Raw genomic sequence first — 18,127 nt, 5'->3', positions numbered from 1 at the left:
CATCTTTCGCCAACAGAAAAAGGCTGGGACTTTTTTTAGATAGGGAAACTTATTTATTTCAGGTATTCTGGTTTGATTTGGTCTATTTTCAAACTTATTACTTTACCTGTTTTCCTCACATGCCAAATTTCACCACATTCTGTTAAATGTTATTGAAGATATGTGGGCACTATGGGCATGCCCAGCTGCTATTAATAATTAGAACTGGAAAATAAATGCATGCAAGGATTAACATTAAAATCATTTGGGTAAATGAGACAGGTAAATTGTGGAACTGTCTATAAAAGGTTATTTTAAATTGGCTATGATGGAATCAAACTGAATAAAAATATAAAGGTTTTTGTAAGCTGAAGTTCTCAGAAAGAAAAAATAGCTCAGTTAGAGAGGGAAAAACATGCTAACATGCGCAAGGTTAAGACAAAGAAAAAGCTTGTGTTAAGAACTTTCAGGGGTTAATTTGTGGTTGATATAGGAAAGGTGAAATCATGAAAATCCATTGTTTATTTATAGCTGCAGAGGATGTATGGAACAAGGCATGATAGGGTTCCCAGAAAAGCGAAAACCAGGCTTGCACAGAAATGATGTATGGTCCCAGAGGTCAACACGTACAGAAGTCATAAGGATAGAAAAGTGAAATATTGCCACCTTCTGGGTTTAAAACTAGGCTTAACATTGGCAAATTTAGGTTTTACGTGTACACTTATGTAATGTATTCATGGGAAGAAGTCATGTGATCAATGTGCCATGGTATTCAAACATATGGTAATTATTACAATGATGTCACATACATTACAAATATCTTTTGTCTTGTATTTCTCCATTGGACAGAAAAATGGGTAATGTGCATGTCTCTCACCAGACATGAAAGGCATTAATAAATATGAATTTGATTATTAAGACGATTTCCTTGTCTGCTTTATTTGAATTTACAGAATGGAATCCCTTGTCCAGTCATATTGGGAGAGGGAGCCCATTCTGGTAATTCTTTTGGCCCCTCTGTTCAAGTCTTCCAGCCTGGCTTGAACAAGAGCTATTTTGTCCTGACATAGGATGGACAGATGAGCAGACATTGCCAACTCCTTGTATATTTTTTTCTAAAATCTATTAGATTTGAAAAAATGTGCAAACAAAGCAAAGTATTTAAAAAAAAAAGTCTAACCCAACATGACTATGACTGATAAAAATGGAACTCTTACCCTCTCTGTTGTCTCTGGGGGTCTGAACTTTTCTGCCTGAGAGTACCAATGAGTTTCCACATACTGTTTCAATATGACAGATGCCAGCTGTAAAACAATGTAGGTCCACATGAAAAGTGACTCTCAGAATGGCTGACAAACCTCTGGGAAAGAGTCAACAGTAAATTCAGTACATGTTTCATGGCTATAAAGACAATAAGCTGCACTAAATAAAACTACAAACTATCAAGCTGTTCTGAATTATAAAATCTTTTTTTTCCCATAACCAAGCACATTGTCCTTATCTGTTCTAGCATGATTTTGCAACAAAATTACCATATATACTCAAATATAAACAGATTTTGCGACCAAAAACACATTAAAAAATTGTATCTCCTTCCCCCCTCCCCCCATGGTGTCCAGTAAGTCCTCCCTTGCCCTCCTCCTTGCTTCAGAGGGTGGCAGTCCTTAAGCAAGTGTAGATGCACAAGGCCCTGCACTGGCTGACCCCGGAGAAGGAGGTAAGGGGAGAAATGCTTGAATATAAACCCTCTGCTTATATCAGAATTAACATGCTTTCACCCCCACCTTAGAAGAAAAAGGTTATCTTGGTTTGTATTTGAGTATATACTTTAAATATCACAGAGCTTCTGACTTGAAGAACAATTAAATTTTGCAAACCAAAAAGCCACCATAAAAACTGAATCACTTCTCTCCCCGCAAAGGCCTCCACGCTCAGCACAATAATGTTAATGAGACAGACCTTAAGTCGAACCCTCCGAAATTACAAAGAAAAACCTGGACTTATATCATGTATTTTGGGCATTTGCGGGGTGTCTTCAGATTCTGTACTTGCTCTTTGTAACTTGATTCCTTTAACTCTATGCTTCGAACGCTCTTGGATGAAATTTAAGGTGGCCCTTAAAACAATTCTCTTCACCTGGGCTTTTGGTGGCCTGGGTTAGTGTGGCTGACATGTAACCTAGAGTTCGCTGCTCTACACTTCCTTTTCCCCACACTATCTTTCCCCTGTTTTGCTTTTTTTATTCTATTATGGAGTTCTATTTCTGATTTTATTATTATTGTTATACCACCTTTCTAGATGAGCCAACAAGGCAGTTATCAGATCAAGAAAAACATAAGACATGAGGGGCAAGATGAACTAAAGAGGATCGGTAAGACCGTGTGGGTCTGCTCTGATCCAATTTTTGGCCGATTCAAAAAGAGCTATTGATGCACTAAAAAGTTTGCATGCAAATGATTTGCACGGAGGTTCGTCATAATCCCCAACTCTCCCATCCAATTAATTGCTTTGACAGCAACTCTCACACATGCGCAGAACCGGCAAGGGAAGGGGAAGTCCTGAAAGCCACCTCCTGCCACTCAGCTGGGCAGGAAACTTTTTTTAAAAAAACAGGCACAGATGCTGTGCATATTATACGTGCACAATATCTGCCCCATTAGGAAAAAAAAAACTTTCCCCTGCTGATAACAGCTCTCCCCGATGACTGCCGACAAACGCGGCACAGGGAATCCCCCATACCAAAAAAGGCAGGAGGGATGCCCACTCCTTCCTGCCAGGCCTCCCACTCTGCGGCAGCGAAATGGCAGGAGGGATGCCCATTCCCTCCTGCTACTGAAGGCCCACCCCTACGCCAGACACCCCCCCCCCAAACAACCCCTACCCTCCCTCCTTTCCCCCTCCAAAAAAAGGCAGGAGGAATAGCCACTCCCTCTTGCCATCAGAGATCCCCTGAACCTCCCCCCCCCATCCCTTTCAAGGAAGTTGGGAGCAGGAGAGATACTAAGTCCCTCCTACTCTGAGGCCTGCCTGTCCAAAATGGTGGGCCTTTCCCTCTCCGGTGCATTATGTGATGCACAGGGATAGGCCTAAGGCCCTGATTGGCTGAGACACCAAAAGCCTTAGGCTCCTCCCTCTGTATCCCAGGATGCAAGGGAGAGAGTCTAAGGCCCTGATTAGCTCAGTCAAGCCAACCAGGATACAGAGGGAAGAGCCTAAGGCCCTGGTTGGCTTATATACTTAAGATTTCTCCCAAGGGGGATACCACCGCCACTATAACCTACCAAATGGTCTCCATGCAGAAGTGCAGCACCTTCACAGCCACACTGACTGACGAGGTCTAGAATCAGTCTGAAGTTACAGGGAAATACTTTTAAAACCAATAGGAGGAAAAAAATTTTCACTCAGAGAATAGTTAAGCTCTTGAACACTTTGCCAGAGGTTGTGGTAAGAGTGGATAGCGTAGCTGGTTTTAAGAAAGGTTTGGACAATTTCCTGGAAGAAAAGTCTATAGTCTCATTGAGAAAGACATAGGGGAAGCCACTACTTGCCCTGGATTGGTAGCAAGGAATATTGCTACTCCTTGAGTTTTGGTCAGGTACTAGTGACCTGGATTGGCCACCGTGAGAAAGAGCTACTGGACTCGATGAACCATTGGTCTGACCCAGTAAGCCTATTCTTATGTTCTTAGCATTAAATTTGTATACTAGCCACAAAGGATTTTTGCATTATAGTATTATACAACACTTCATCATTGTTTTTTGATAGAAAGGGGACTCGAGAAACACACTATAAAAACTATTTGTTGCTTCAATGTTCAGTTCTTTTAACCTCCTCACTGGAACCTTTACTGCTAAGAGCAGGAGCTATCACTATTGCTGTTAGACACCATGATGTGCTGCCCCTTCTGGTATAGTTTAAGGGCACCCAAGACTGCCATCTGAAGAAACAACAACTGGTGTTAAGCTGCGACATCAAAAAATCATGCGATGGTGCTAAGAACTAAAGGAGAACTTTGCATGCAGCACAAAACTTAGGTAAGACGCAGAAAATAAGTTGGATAAGGATCATGAACTACAGGTTTGGTTCACAGTCATTCGCGCGCGGGACAAAGCCGCGCCGACATTTTAGCCCAGACAATTGGGCGCAAGACTTCAGCGCGTCGCCGGAAAAGTTCAAAGAGCTCCGACGGAGTGTGCGAGGGGGGGGGAACCCCACCAGTTTACTTAATAGTGTTCACGCTGCCGTTGGGGGGGGGGTTGGAACCCCCCCATTATAGAGGAAACAACTTTTTCCTGATTTTTTAGGAAAAACTTAAGTCTTCTGTATAATGGGGGGGGGTTGCACCCCCCACAACGGCAGCGCGAACACTATTAAGTAAACTGGTGTGGTTCCCCCCACCCCCACCCCCCGTCGGAGCTCTTTAAAATTAACTTTTACAGTGTTGCGCACAATTGTCTGGGCTGAAATGTTGGCGCGGCTTTGTCCGGCACGCTTTTGTCCCATCACCGCAGGTTTGACACTCTTGAGGTAGGGCATTAACCCAGAGATCATGACACTAGCCTCACCCTTCAATTAATCTTACAGGATTAGATAAAAGTTGAAAGACCACTTCATATCCAATGAAGAAAACAGAGCATAAAATGATATGAGAAGAGTTGAAGAAAACATGAATGTATTAGATCTACCAGCAGCTCATGCTCTTGCTTAATACATTTCACTGCAGATACTGAAGGATTACTGTGTACCATTTTATATGAAAACATGTTTGCAATCATCTTTTTCAGTGATATTCCTGGCAGACTCACCTGACGAATGGCCAAAGCTCCCTGGGGATCTACTGTCAGCTCTGCTAAATGAACACCAAACTCTAAAAAAATAGCAAAACTTGAGTGAAGCATTTGAAATTAGAGGTTAAATGCTGCATACTGTATTATATTTCCAAGATATCGGTGTTACGAGCTTCCATTTTTTCAGCTAGGTCTTGTATTTCTTTTTAACATTTTAGATTTGTTTTTCCTATAAAAAACTGAAAGTTGCCAGTTGTCATCTTTTGCTACTATATTTGACCTTTTCTAACACATCCTTTGTTTCCTTCAGTTTTATATTGTTTATAAACCACTTTGATGATATCTATTGTGAAAAAAAAAAAAAAAGCAAGCACGGGTAAGTTCCTAGGGCATCTAGAAGTTTCACCCCAGGTACATTTTGCTCCTGGGATCTTTCGCCCCCAAACATTTCACCCCCAGTGTTCACTGCTATACTAAATTGCAACATCATAATCATTACTGACCTCGAGACTAAGACGGGAGCTCAAGGCAGTCATTTCCTATTAGCAATCTACACGGGGCAGGAGCGTAGGGAGATCGCTCCTGCCCCGAAAGCCCACTAGACCACCAGGTAAGGCTGGGAGGCGGGGAAGGTCCGAAATGAAACTCCCCCCCCCAAAAAAAAAAAAAATATCGTGAATAACCGAATCCGCGGATGCTGAAACCACGGATTCGGAGGGGGAAGTGTAACTCAGTTAAATAACTGATAGCAAAAGTATCACAACATCCCGGACCCCTGAGGAAGGAATGTTTTCCAAAACACGGACTGTGTCGGGTTCTGTCTCTTCATATATGAGAACCACTACATTGTATCTTTACCAATAAGAGACTTTGTGCCTTGTTCATCTGAACATGCCATTGTAATCTTCATTCACCTGATCCACAATTTTTGACCCATTCATAAGATCACGCTATGGGAATTGGGCAGACATTGTTATAGAATAGTGCGTAGCAAGATGGGTGTGCAAAACACTGGTGCCAATTGCTGCTAATTAGCACCCAATTTATCAGCACTAATTGGTTCATTAGCCAATTAAGTTGGGCACACATCTTGAACTGGTGTCCAAATATCAGCAGCTTATATAGAATCTGGATATCTGTGGATAAAGACTACTGTTTCCATCTTTGCAGAAGACAAATTGGCATTCAACAGGGGGAATAAACTTAGTAATCAGTTGTGTGCTGTATTCAATGGACCTTAACGCCATTAAAACTATGTTACTGATCTCTATGTCCTCACCTGAACAAAGGCTGTTAGTTTTGAAAACTTTTTTCTCAAAAATAAAATGGTGCCTTTCTGTGGTCAGACAATATCAGTGTTCCTTGATATTTCTAGACCTACCCAATTGAGATGGAAGGCTTTCCTTCGCTTGAAAGCAAAACTTTTTTCTGTTGGGTGGGACTTTTTTTAAGTCCCCTTGCTAATGTCTAGTTACTTACGAGAACAAATTTTATATATTCTTAGATTCAACTCACTTAGAGCTCCTTTTACAAAGCTGTGGTAAAAGTTTCTACCGTGGGCCGGTGAGATAAATGCCCCGACATTCATAGGAATTCTAGAGCATTGGAGCATTTACCTCTCTAGCCCACAGTAGAAACCTCTATCACAGCTTTATAAAAGCCAGCATTAGAAAGCTTTCTTCGGGGCAAAAGTGTATATTTTTTTTCTTTTTTCAGGTTCTATTGGTATTGGGGATAAAAAGAATGTATGTTTCCTGCTAAATGTAAATTATTTTAATTTATTACCTTTGATTAGGTCTGATTTTTTTCTCTATAATGTGGCTTGTTTATTTAATGTGTTAAAGAAATTTATTAATTAGATCTCAAATGGTTTGCCTAACCATGAAAGACCAAGTAGATTCCTTAATCAGAAAGGGATTTTTCACTCTCTGGAAACTCAGCTCCCTTAAAGCTTATTTTGTTACATCGGTTTTTTAGAATCCTAGTCCAATCCCTCGTACTAAGCCTGCTTGACTGCTGTAACATCGCCTATTTGGCAATTTCCCCAAAAAATATGCGACGCCTACAACTGTTGCAGAATGCGGCAGTCAGACTAATCTTTGGACTAAAAAAATTTGACCACGTGACACCCTACTACCGGCAGCTACATTGGCTGCCGATGAAGGCACGCGTAAAGTTCAAATTTGCCTGTTTCTGCTTTAAAGCATTACACGGACTTGCCCCCAAATACATTACTGACCTTTTCTCCTTCTCAACCAACAGACACAAGAGAAGTTCACATTCCAACTTCGTTTCCCCCCCAGTGAGAGGTTGCAAACTGAAAAAACACCATGAATTCCTTCTCTCACACCAAGCAGCATCATGGGGTAAAGACCTAGAACAATTACTTTCGCCCTCTACTTATGAGAAATTTAGGAAACGTCTAAAAACACACCTGTTCCTAAAACATCTTGACAACTGATCTACTTATCTCTTTCCTCTCAATAGCGACCTACTGTCCTTTTGATCACTTTTCTCCTCAACAATGAATTTCCTGTCTAATTACTTCTCTTTCTTCTTCCCCTCTTGAAGTCAGTCAATTTGTACCTTTGCTTAATCTTTTGTAAACCGCATAGAACTTCACGGTATTGCGGTATATAAGCTGTTATTATTATTATTTGTTATATAGAATTATGAAAACTTAAGTTACAAAAAAAATAAAGCAACCCAACAACTTATTCATGAATGACCCAGAAAGAGGAAAGCAATATAGCATATTGTTGAGGGTACCACATGATGCAGATATAAAGATTAGGTTCTTACTTCGATAATCTTCTTTCTTGTATATGTGTCTAGTAGTCCTGAATGTTATAGTTATGCATCTGAACCCACAAGTTGCTTGCAGAATGCTGTCAATCATCTGTGGATTGACACCTCCTTCCCAGGAAGTTGCTCCTGCCCCCTCAGTTTGTACAAAAACAATCAAGCAACACTGTAATAACAGACATAACTGGAAGGAGGGAAACAGGGGAAAAAAAATCTATAACACTACAATTCTGTTCTGCCTTCCAGAGGCTTCTCTATTGCTAGCCGAATGGCTCTGAGTTCTTTTGCTGAGACAGGAACCAATGACCCTGAACTGGGTGTCCATTGCAATAAACTCCCCCAAACTGTAAAGGAGGAAAGGTGGTGAGGCATGTCATTTGCGAGAGAAGCTGTTTAAAGCCACCACCACAGGCTGTTCCTTGCTTCCAGTAACCACAGAAATGGTTGCTGAAGCAAGTCCGTCAGAGGAGACCAGTGAGAGAGGAGAGATTCTTGGAGAAGTCTCATGTGCGCTCTCGCCCAAGGGACCACCTCTATGGCTGTCATCCTCAACCCCAGGACCAACAGATAATGCTACCCCTTAGGACTCTATTAGGTATGAAATCTGCTTCTGAAGCTTCAGTCTGTGTGGCTCTGGCATATCCTAACGGGAGATCCCCCGTGCCACCACCTCCGTCACACTGAGGACCCTCAGCAGTTCAAACAGGCATTCCACATAAGGCTCACAAAATCTGAGGTGAAGCCTTGTATTGGGGATTTCAAGGACCCCAGCAGGTCCTTCTTGACTCCATAGCAACCACGCATCTGCGCATAGACATTGCATCTTCAGAGGGCTCTGATAAGGGTCTCTTCCCTTGGGATTGCACCTACAGCCCTGTAGGATCAGAGGAAGCCAAGGCTCCTGTCCCCCCTCCCAGAAGCTCAAACGCACACAGGATATGGACACTCCTTGGCTTATCATCCAGTGCAAACTTGGCATGATACAAGGATAGAAAGGCCTATGGTCATCCCTATTAATTTTAAGTAGAATCAAGGGGTTTTGAGGCTTTAGAAGAAAAAAAAAAAAAAAAAGACAGTTTAAAATCCAAGAAGGCTTCTGCCAGCAAAATTATGCCAAAAACAGCCTGTGGGGACTTCCCTGAGGTACAAAACATGCAGGGAAAGGTTTTAGAGGTGGGGGCCTTGGCTCTGGCTGCAGAACCTTCAAATTTCACTTTTGGAAACAAACACCCCACCCCTCAAGCTTAGGAGTGCATCTGAGTCCAATGAAGAAGAACTCTGCCTCACAGGTTCATGGGAAAAACTTGGTCTTCGGGCTGCCAATCCAACCTATGTCAGACTGCACCTCAATCCCCAGAAAGCCTCACGCTGCAAAGGGGGAGAGGACCATGCAGCCGGCCTACTATTAATCTCAGTCAAGCCGGGAAGGAGCCAAATAGCCTGCGCTCAAACTCCTGATAAATCAGGGATGCGAAAGCTACACAGGGGGCAGCCCCTGATCTCCACAAAATACAAAAGCAGATTGGCTAGCTAGGTGTCCCAACGGCTGATCCAGCTAGAAGACTTCCACAGTGTGAGTTTGCATCTTCTCCCAGGCAGAGGTCCAAAAAAGTGGGAACCTTTGAGCACCAAGCTTCCAACCAAAAACACACACACAAAAAAAAATAACCCAAAATAATCAAACTGCAGAGCAGAAACACTTCTGAGGGGGCAGGAGCAGCTTCCTGGGAAGGAGGCAGCGTTCAAAGATGATCAATAGTATTCTGCAAGCAAATTGCGGGTTCAGATCCATAACCCTAATGTTCAGGACTACTAGATATATTGCAGTGATCAGATGCACTGTTCAGAGCACAACCCTACAAATGGATCTGAGCCAGGTTTCTGGCATTGCTTGCCTCTCTCTATCCCCTAGTCCTGTTTTCTCCATGAAAAAGTGTCTGCACCCTGTTTCATACACTGGCCTGGTACTGCCCATCTTTTTCTGTGGCCCTTCTGTATCTGATGGACGCAGTAGTGCTTTCGGTTGGCAGTACAGTTATATTTGGCAGCAATTTTTAGGACTTCCCTTCTTTTTTCTGTAATGTAATAACTCCCCTGTTCCTTTCCACTAATGGTTAGTATGGCAGCCTGGGAAATGGGGGAACCTGATTCAGTTCCTACTGTGAGTCACCTGGCTCTCCACTACCACAGATATAAAATAAGTACCTATATACAATCAAAGTGGCTTACATATTATAACCATAGAAAGACAGTATATCAAATCCCATCCCCTATCCTTACTGCTATGATACTAAAACTAAAAGGCACCATTATCAAATAGGCACCATTGGAAACTTTATAATATGGGCTCTACATCAGGCCACTAGGCACCTTAAGGAGTATAACTCTAGCCAGTCCAGGGGCTGTGAACTCTGCTTCTGCATTATCTCCAGCAGACCTAAGGTGAAGAAAGCCACCTGAGAATCAACTAACAACTCCGCACATAGAAACATGATGGCAGATAAAGGCCAAATGGCCCATCTAGTCTGCCCATCAGCATGTAACCATTAACTCTTTCTCTCTTCAAGAGATCCCACAGGCACATGACAGTTCACACTACAGCACTTCATGAGTTCCTATGACAGACATGCATCTTTCGTAATCTAAACAGTACTTATGCCTTGTTTCCAATAAGTATATAAAGATGCTTTTGAAACCAAAACAGAAGTTGCTAAGTTTGCTCATTTGGATGGCTTAACTGTGAAATATCTTTTTTTTTTGTCAACAACTGAGAAAACATGAAGGAAAATTGCATCTCATGCTCACATTAGTAGAAACCTTATGAATCCATCAATTTTACTACCTAAGGGATAACGGGATCCATTTAGTAGGGATGCCTATTTTTGTGTGTGTGTGTGATTTCTTTAGACAATGTAATATCATGCTGAAGATGGGTGCACATTACACACCACAACACTGTCTGGAAGGGGGGCTGCATGTTTTGCAATTCTACCACACACAGGCCCACCCCTAGATAGAGGGGATGGGGGAGGCTGTGAATATTACATCCTTATGAATGTGCACTCTGCAGGTACTTCTCATCCCCAGAATGATAATAAACATTCTGCAGCTCCCATAAAAGAAAGGGGGATGGGGGAGAGTTCAGGTTACAATTCCCTCTTCCATCCACTCCCATAATAATTAAAGTACCTCCTATGCAAGTAACCTCTCCCCCCCCCCCCCCAAACGAAGCAATGCACATTCTACAGCAGGGATCTCAAAGTCCCTCCTTGAGGGCCGCAATCCAGTCGGGTTTTCAGGATTTTCCCAATGAATATGCATTGAAAGCAGTGCATGCACATAGGATCTCATGCATATTCATTGGGGAAATCCTGTAAACCCGACTGGATTGCGGCCCTCAAGGAGGGACTTTGAGACCCCTGTTCTACAACCTCCCTCAGTCACGAGAGGAAAGGGCACACAGCAGGACTGCCAAGGAGAAAGACACTTGACAGTCCATTGGGGGGGGGGGGGAAGCTGGTACTCTCTAGTCTGCCCTATACAGCAGCTCATACCCTCTGAAAAACGAATGAGGTCCGATGGTCCGCAGCCCTCCCCACTTCCCCAGCCGCTCTGGGCGGGGCCTCACTGGACTTCTATGCCGCTCAACGCCCGGTGCTCACCTTCCGTCACCTCGAGCACCTTCACCTGCTCTTCAGCCGCCGCCCGCACCTCCTGCACCGGGGACAGGATCCCGGTCAGCGTCTCCACCAGCGCTTCTTTCAGCCCCTGCTGCACGGGGCCCACGCTGTTCATACCGGCCACCCGTGGAGCGACCCGGCGACGGGAGGAAAAGAAGGCAAGGGAGGGGGAGGGGAAGAAAAACCCAAAGCCGCCGCCTATAGGAACCAGCTGGGCCGAGCCAGCCGACAGGACCGGCGTGAGAGACACACGGCAGAGAAAAGGAGGCGGGGCCGGCGGCCTCACGCACGGCACGCACAGGCGGAGAGCCCGCCAAAGGCGGCCGCACGCGCTCCGGCGAGAGGCCACAGCGCCGCCTGGCGCCTGCGTCCGTCAGTGTGGCGAGAGGGCTAGTTCGGCGGCCCCCCCCCTGGGGAAAGAGGGAGGGGGGAAACGGGTCCTTTCCGCGCATGCGTACCAGCTGCTTCCGGTTGTGAACGTTTCGCGCTGCCGGGCTCTCTTTTGACTGCGGACAAGGCTATGTAGAAAGCGAAGCGCTGTCCATCCCTGTAACAGGCCACGGGAGAGGATGGGCCTTAATCCATTGATTTGGAGCAGTTTGTCTTTAGATGAACCGAGCAACCACGGGACAGCTTCAATCGCCTCATGGAGGAAATGTGTCTGATGACAGCGCCTTTACAGCATTGCGGACGGAAGGTTTAATCCAGGGGTGTCCAATGTCGGTCCTCGAGGGCCGCAATCCAGTCGGGTTTTCAGGATTTCCCCAATGAATATGCATGAGATCTATTAGCATACAATGAAAGCAGTGCATGCAAATAGATCTCATGAATATTCATTGGGGAAATCTTGAAAACCCGACTGGACTGCGGCCCTCGAGGACCGACATTGGACACCCCTGTTTAATCGCTCTGTAAAAAAAAAAAAAAAAAAAAGCCAGGAAACGATCCTACACAGGTAGGCTCTTACCAGCCTACCTAGTTATTAAATCAAAGATGTTAAGTTGCTGGCTTCTATTTTGGTGACTCAGCTGAATCACTTTTTGCCTATTCTTCTTGGGGCTGATCAAGTGGGGTTCATTCCTCATTGCTATGCCTCAAACTTACTCAAGGCGTTGACGGCCATTCACGACTGCAGAGGGAAGGGCGGTACATCAGCTATTTCGAGCCTTGATATGGAGAAAGCTTTTGATAGTATATCATGGTAGTACTTGTTTTGGGTTCTCTCTGCATTTGGTTTGAATGGGCATTTTGTTTAGTGGATTGTTGGCCTCTACACCAACCCGCAGGCCCGCTTAATTATCAATGACAGCCTATCAGAGCCTTTTGATCTTTGCAGGGGAACTTGCCAGGGATGCCCGTTGTCTCCACTTTTGTTTGCCACGGAACCCTTAGCTATAAAGATCCGTACTAATGATGCCTTGCGGGGGATACGGATCGGGAGTGCTGAATGCCATCTTACATTGTTTGCAGATGATATTTTGCTTTTTTGGGATCAAGCCCCCACCTACCTACCACTTGCTTGAAGTCTGGTTCTAGAGTTTAGTACCATCTCGGGTCTTCGAATAAACTGAGCAATCAGAGTTGTTGCCTCTGGCTGGGAGCAGTGGCATGATACTCTTTAAATCCGTCCGGCATGTATAGAAGCAATATTATTGCTAATATTGAGAAAATTAAGGCCCTATGCAATGCTTGAAAAGACCTTCTCCTGTCCCTGCTAGGCAGTGTTGCCCTAGTTAAAATGATACTGTTACCTAAATTATTGTATCATCTACAGACCGTGCCATTTTGGCTGCTAAAGCAGGATGAATTCAAGGTTCAAGACACTGCTCTGTGCGGATTAGTTATCATGTTAATTTTTGCAAAGCGGGACACTGGGCTAGGTTTGCTTGATTTGCAAGCGTACAATGTGGCAGCATTCATACATTTTATCCATGAGGGGGTGACTGGTATGGCTCAGTTTTCTCCTTCAGGGTGGCTGACAGGCTGGTGCGCCCCCTTTACCTTTTTGAATCTACTGCATTCGCCTCGAGGTTCAGGAGGCTAGCTAATATCCAAACTTCGGTTTCTGCAACCATTTTGGGCCGCATGGCGGTGGTAGCATAAGGTTCCCCTTTTTTTGCAATTGCAGGGTAATCCTAGGGCCAGTCCCTTTGCGGAGTGGGCTTGTCAGGGGGCTGTCACACTTTATGATATGGTATCCATAGGCTCGGGAACTTTCCAGCCCTTTTCTTATTTCAAAGAGCAGTGGGGGATCCTTAACAACCAATTTTGTGCTTGCTTGCAGGCAAGACATTACTATATGACATTGCAGCAGCACCATGGAGATTTGTGGACTTGTGGATGGCTATTTATTCCAGCTATCACCCAGAGCTCTCTTTCTTTATGGTAGGAAGTGGTTCGCACCCTGGCTCCCAGTAGGCATTTAGCTACCATTCAGGAAAAGTGGAATAGAGATCTTCATGCCCATTATACACCGGCTGCCTTCTTGACACTTTTGTACATTACATGAGTTTGTTAAATATGCAGCTCTACAGGAAGTCCAAGTCAAGCTTTTTACATAGGGCATATATCACCAGAGAGAGGGGTGCCAGAATATGACTGTGGGACAACCTGCAATGAAGTAAATGTAAGCAGTCCCCAGGCTCTCTTTTGCACTCCTTTATGGAATGCCCCACTCTGACCCTATGGAACTGCTCTTTCATGCAACTTCAATTGGTGTTCCAGCGGGAGTTAGAGTGGGATTATTCCACTTTGTTGTTGGGGGATCAAACCCTTTTGGAGCAGGGCGTTTCGAACTTTATTGTTATAAACATACCACGAATCCTGAAGTCAAGGCTTATATAGCTTTGTGGAAAGTGTTCTTTCATCTTCCTTTAGTCTCTTGATGTGTGTGTGTGTGGGGGGGGGGGGGAACTGTCTGTTCTATGGGTGAGTGTTGAATGAGTGTTGTGTTGTGTTGTTCTGTTTGGGTTTCGTGAAAAGAGGGGTCTGGGAGAACGGGACATTATCTCTATGCCCTTGTTTCAGGATATGTGCAGTGATATTTTTGCTTGCCAGTGGGCTTTTCTACCAGCAAGTTTTGATGTTGCCTCTTTTGCTGTTATGTTAACTGTTATTTACCTTTTTGTACCTTTGGTGTAAGGACATTCTATGGTATTGCTGTTTCTGTTTCCCGTTGCCTCCTTAATAAAGATGATTACAAAAAAAAAAGGAGCTATGTTGTCAAATATTTATCTGTGCATTCCACGAGAGCTTCTTCATCACAGCCCCCAATGATATACCAAAGCATGCATCAATGATCTGAGTGGTATATTTGGATTCAACACAAACAGTTGTATTAGAAATATGACTCTTAACTTGGTTGAGCAACTATCCTTTCCACAATCTGAACCCAAAGTTGACCTTTTGGCACTGTCTTGCATGGAATGAAAAAAGTGGCCCCAATAACGAGGCCCCTAACTTTAGAAGAAGTTGAGATCCAGCTTTGAGACTTTGCACTTATGTCCTATTGTACTTCCACTAAAAATTTCATCAGATGGTCAGGTGGGGAGGCCTAGACCATTTGACCCAGTAGTAAAGACACTAAAACTGATAGTTATCAGGCTCTGACATAAAAAAAGATGGTGCTATGATATATCAACAAACCCAATGGCTGAGGGAGATGTTTTCCCTTCAGTGCTTTCAATGATTTGAAATGTCCTGTCTGGCACTTCTCTTGAAAAGGTTTTAGGTCCTAATAAGTGCTGACTTATTAATATATTGCAGGTTTATCAAAGGTATAAACATCTCAACCCAGGGCATACCCAGTTAGTCAGGTTATCAGCATTCACTGCCTTTTTGGTATATAAATCTCTCATTACAGATATCTTAAAACATCCATCTGGCTGAGTGTGCCCCAAGGATGGGGTTGAGAATCACTGGTATAAATGGACAGGATGGTAAATATCTAACAAGCAAGAAAAAAGTCTTTAATGTAACCAAAGGTTTATTCCACAATATAAACTGCAACATTTGATACAAGCTACCCTTCAAAACAAAAATTAAAAAAAAAATAGAAAAGGAGAAAGCCAAATACAGCTGTGGCATTTACTTTACAGAGCTCTGTCTGCTACATCACCAGCTCATTAGTGAGACTAGAGCCTAAAACATTTTGTTCTGTACAGGAACCCATGCGAATGCATCAACGCTGTTCAGAATATGCTGCCAGCCACTGAAACCAGACACAGAGCACTTATTACTCGATAAATAAACCTAACCTACAAAAAAAAAAAAAAAATTCCCAAAAAACAAAGTGAAAAATGGATTTCTTTTCTCCAAAAAAGTTTTTTTTAAAGACACTATTACTAAATAGAAGAATTCCTCACATGAAAATTTTGCAGAAATTCTTGGTGCTGCCTTGCTTTAGGCTTTACTGAGGTGCTGGTGAAATCCCAGACTGAGGTATGAAGAGTTAACTCTGTACATCAAAAGGTGTATAATTTAATGTTTACTAAAACCAATAAACCTCCCCACCCCCAAGCAAAGACGTGTGTGTCAAACCTCACACCACCACAAACAGCTCTTAAGAAAAAAGTACAAAATATGTTCAAAAATTGTTTCTTTTTTTTCTTGCTGCTTACTAAGCGTTCTGGAAAATGATCCCTTGAAGAGAGAAGTAGCACCATTTGCAAACTGGCTCCATATACCAGTCTTGTGATTTCAGAAAAGGAAAAAAAAAAAGTTAGGGAAATCGTCTCTGCGCAAGTCAGGCACAGGATCATTTCCAGCTCCGTGTGTCCCTTACAGCACAACTGATACAAATATAATCTTCTTTTTCAGCCATTTCTGGAGTAACTCCAACACAGACTTGATGAAACCACTGGTTGCAACTTCCATCACATTGGACCCAATACACCTACCATTCAAAAAGAGAAAAAATATTCAGTTCCAGAAAAACTGTATAAATACTGTATATCATTCTTAGTCATTCTACAAAAATTAGATGTTTGTGCTCTATATATGCAATTGGTAAACATCATTGGGCTGCTTGCAGTCAGTATCAATTTGCTCTGCTGTTAGCAAAGATATCATTTAGGGTTGACATGGGGGGGGGGCACTGCTAGATTTTGCGGGTACTAAAGCTGCCTTTACACTCGCTACCAGTGACTTCCTTACCCATTGTCACCCCAAACTACACTAATGGCTGTCACCCCAAAAAATGGTTTGTTCAACTCTGGCTTTGTTTACTCTGGTTATTAAAGAAAATCTGTTTAGCATCTAATTTCTTCTGCATACAGAACACAAATTCAGTTTCACAAAATGTTATTGCTCAGTAGCTTAGTAGTAAAAATTGATGATTAGGCAGATAAGAAAAAAAAACTTAAAAGCCATACTATAGAACCTATCTAAGAGTAATTCTCTTAAAGGGACATCTATATGGCATCATGGAAACTTACTTTCTGCAATCTACAGTTGGTATTTAAACATATTTTGTCCTCTGGGCAGAACCCATCAACATTGAATTGGTTTACTAACAAATGATTGGCAGATAAACTCCCAAATGCTCCATCCAGTCTGTCCAATTTAGTTTCAACCTCTTGGGACATCGCATATAAAATGTTATAAAGGCATTCAAATACCAGCTCCCTTCTTACCAATGGTTTTCATCAGACCTTTTCATGTCGCTCGTCTGATACAATTGTACTTCTGCTCTGTATAGGTTATTCACAGGTTTCTTAAGGGAGAGACTATAAAACTCTCAGCAGGGCCAAATGTACTAAAAATTGTATAACACGATTAATGCGCTAAATATTTAATGGCTTTGAAAAATTTTAATCGCGATTAACGCGATTACCTGCTCCTATAATGCCACGCTACTTCTCCGGGTTGACATCAGCATGCTGCCTGCTGGCTCTGTCAGAAAGAGAAAGTTTTGTGCCAAGTGAATGTGTGCTTTGTCCCTGTATCTCATGATAGTGCTCTGTGATTGGAAGCTGGGCGGGCAAATATGATGCGGGCTGCGAGTCACGTGTCAATCCTAGTTGCATGCACATAGCTGGCCTCACTGAGCAGTTTTCCACTGTTACAGTGCTGTGCCTGGGCTTCGAGCAGCAGGTCCTGGTCTGGGTCCATGAGCGCATTCTACTTGTGTTTCTTTTGTGCTTTTACCTCAAGAAGGAAAGATAGATGCGAGTCTGGGGAAGGAGTGCAGCGCGCTTGGGGGGGGTATAGGAGGCTGTTCCAGACCATCATCAACATGAAGGTAAGCAGAGCTCTGAAGCCTTTTGCCCAACCTCTCTGGAAGTGCTTAAGCTTTGTTGCCCTGGGTCCAAAACTTAGCATCTAAGCACAAGACAGAGAGGGACCATGCAAAAATGAATGTAAGCCACTTGGGAGTAACACAGGAGGCTCTGACCCCTTCTAAAGGCTTAAGATTAGGGTTGTGCTGCTGATCATGAGTTTGGGGTCCAAGTTCAGGTTACACATACTGGTGTTTTTGAGCAGGTACTTTTGTTTTAAGTTTTTTGTTTGTTTTAAGTTTTTTATTCATTTTTCATATAACAACAAGTGTACAATCTAAATTCATACATATTCATTAAGTCTGTTTTGGGTTTACGGGGGAAAGGACTCAGAATTTGGATCATGAAAGCTTGCATAGTGGGAAAGAAAAGTATTCTTCAATATTGGATGCAACCTATTGCTCCCTCTTTTTTGCATTGGTGGAATAAGTTACATGATCTTCTGTTGATGGAACTTAATGAGTTACGCCAGACAAACGAACGGATAGATTTTTGTCAGTTTGGGGGGTTTACATACATTTGCTCCATCCTTGAATCTGTGGGCACATTTTGAATCAGATAGGGGATCCTGCGTTCTCTGTACTGTAGGTCTGCAGAA

General features: G+C 43.2%; 2 protein-coding genes across 6 annotated transcripts in view; both read right to left on the bottom strand.

Annotated features, from left to right (window-relative positions):
• Window positions 1-11,706, bottom strand: part of IPO9 (importin 9) — an 82,668-nt gene extending 70,962 nt beyond the window's left edge. The window contains exons 1-3 of one of the 3 annotated variants that reach the window (XM_033918453.1): window positions 11,234-11,706; window positions 4,785-4,846; window positions 1,197-1,283 (exon numbers count right to left, since the gene is read on the bottom strand). In XM_033918453.1, coding sequence (XP_033774344.1) covers window positions 1,197-1,283; window positions 4,785-4,846; window positions 11,234-11,366 — 282 coding nt within the window. In that variant the 5' untranslated portion in view covers window positions 11,367-11,706. Of the gene's footprint in view, window positions 1-1,196; window positions 1,340-4,784; window positions 4,847-11,125; window positions 11,143-11,233 lie in introns of those variants that run through there. The other 2 variants (XM_033918454.1, XM_033918455.1) reach the window with 2 other exon arrangements.
• Window positions 11,707-15,216: 3,510 nt separating this feature from the next.
• Window positions 15,217-18,127, bottom strand: part of KDM5B (lysine demethylase 5B) — a 136,448-nt gene continuing 133,537 nt past the window's right edge. For all 3 annotated transcript variants that reach the window (XM_033917480.1, XM_033917478.1, XM_033917481.1), the window contains one exon: window positions 15,217-16,145. In XM_033917480.1, the coding sequence (XP_033773371.1) occupies window positions 16,031-16,145 (115 nt within the window). In that variant the 3' untranslated portion in view covers window positions 15,217-16,030. The remainder of the gene's footprint in view (window positions 16,146-18,127) is intronic.

Source organism: Geotrypetes seraphini, chromosome 13 (assembly GCF_902459505.1).
Source record: "Geotrypetes seraphini chromosome 13, aGeoSer1.1, whole genome shotgun sequence".
NCBI lineage: Eukaryota > Metazoa > Chordata > Amphibia > Gymnophiona > Dermophiidae > Geotrypetes > Geotrypetes seraphini.
The sequence above is the reverse complement of the archived record's forward strand: the minus strand, read 5'-3'. Positions and strand labels throughout refer to the sequence as shown.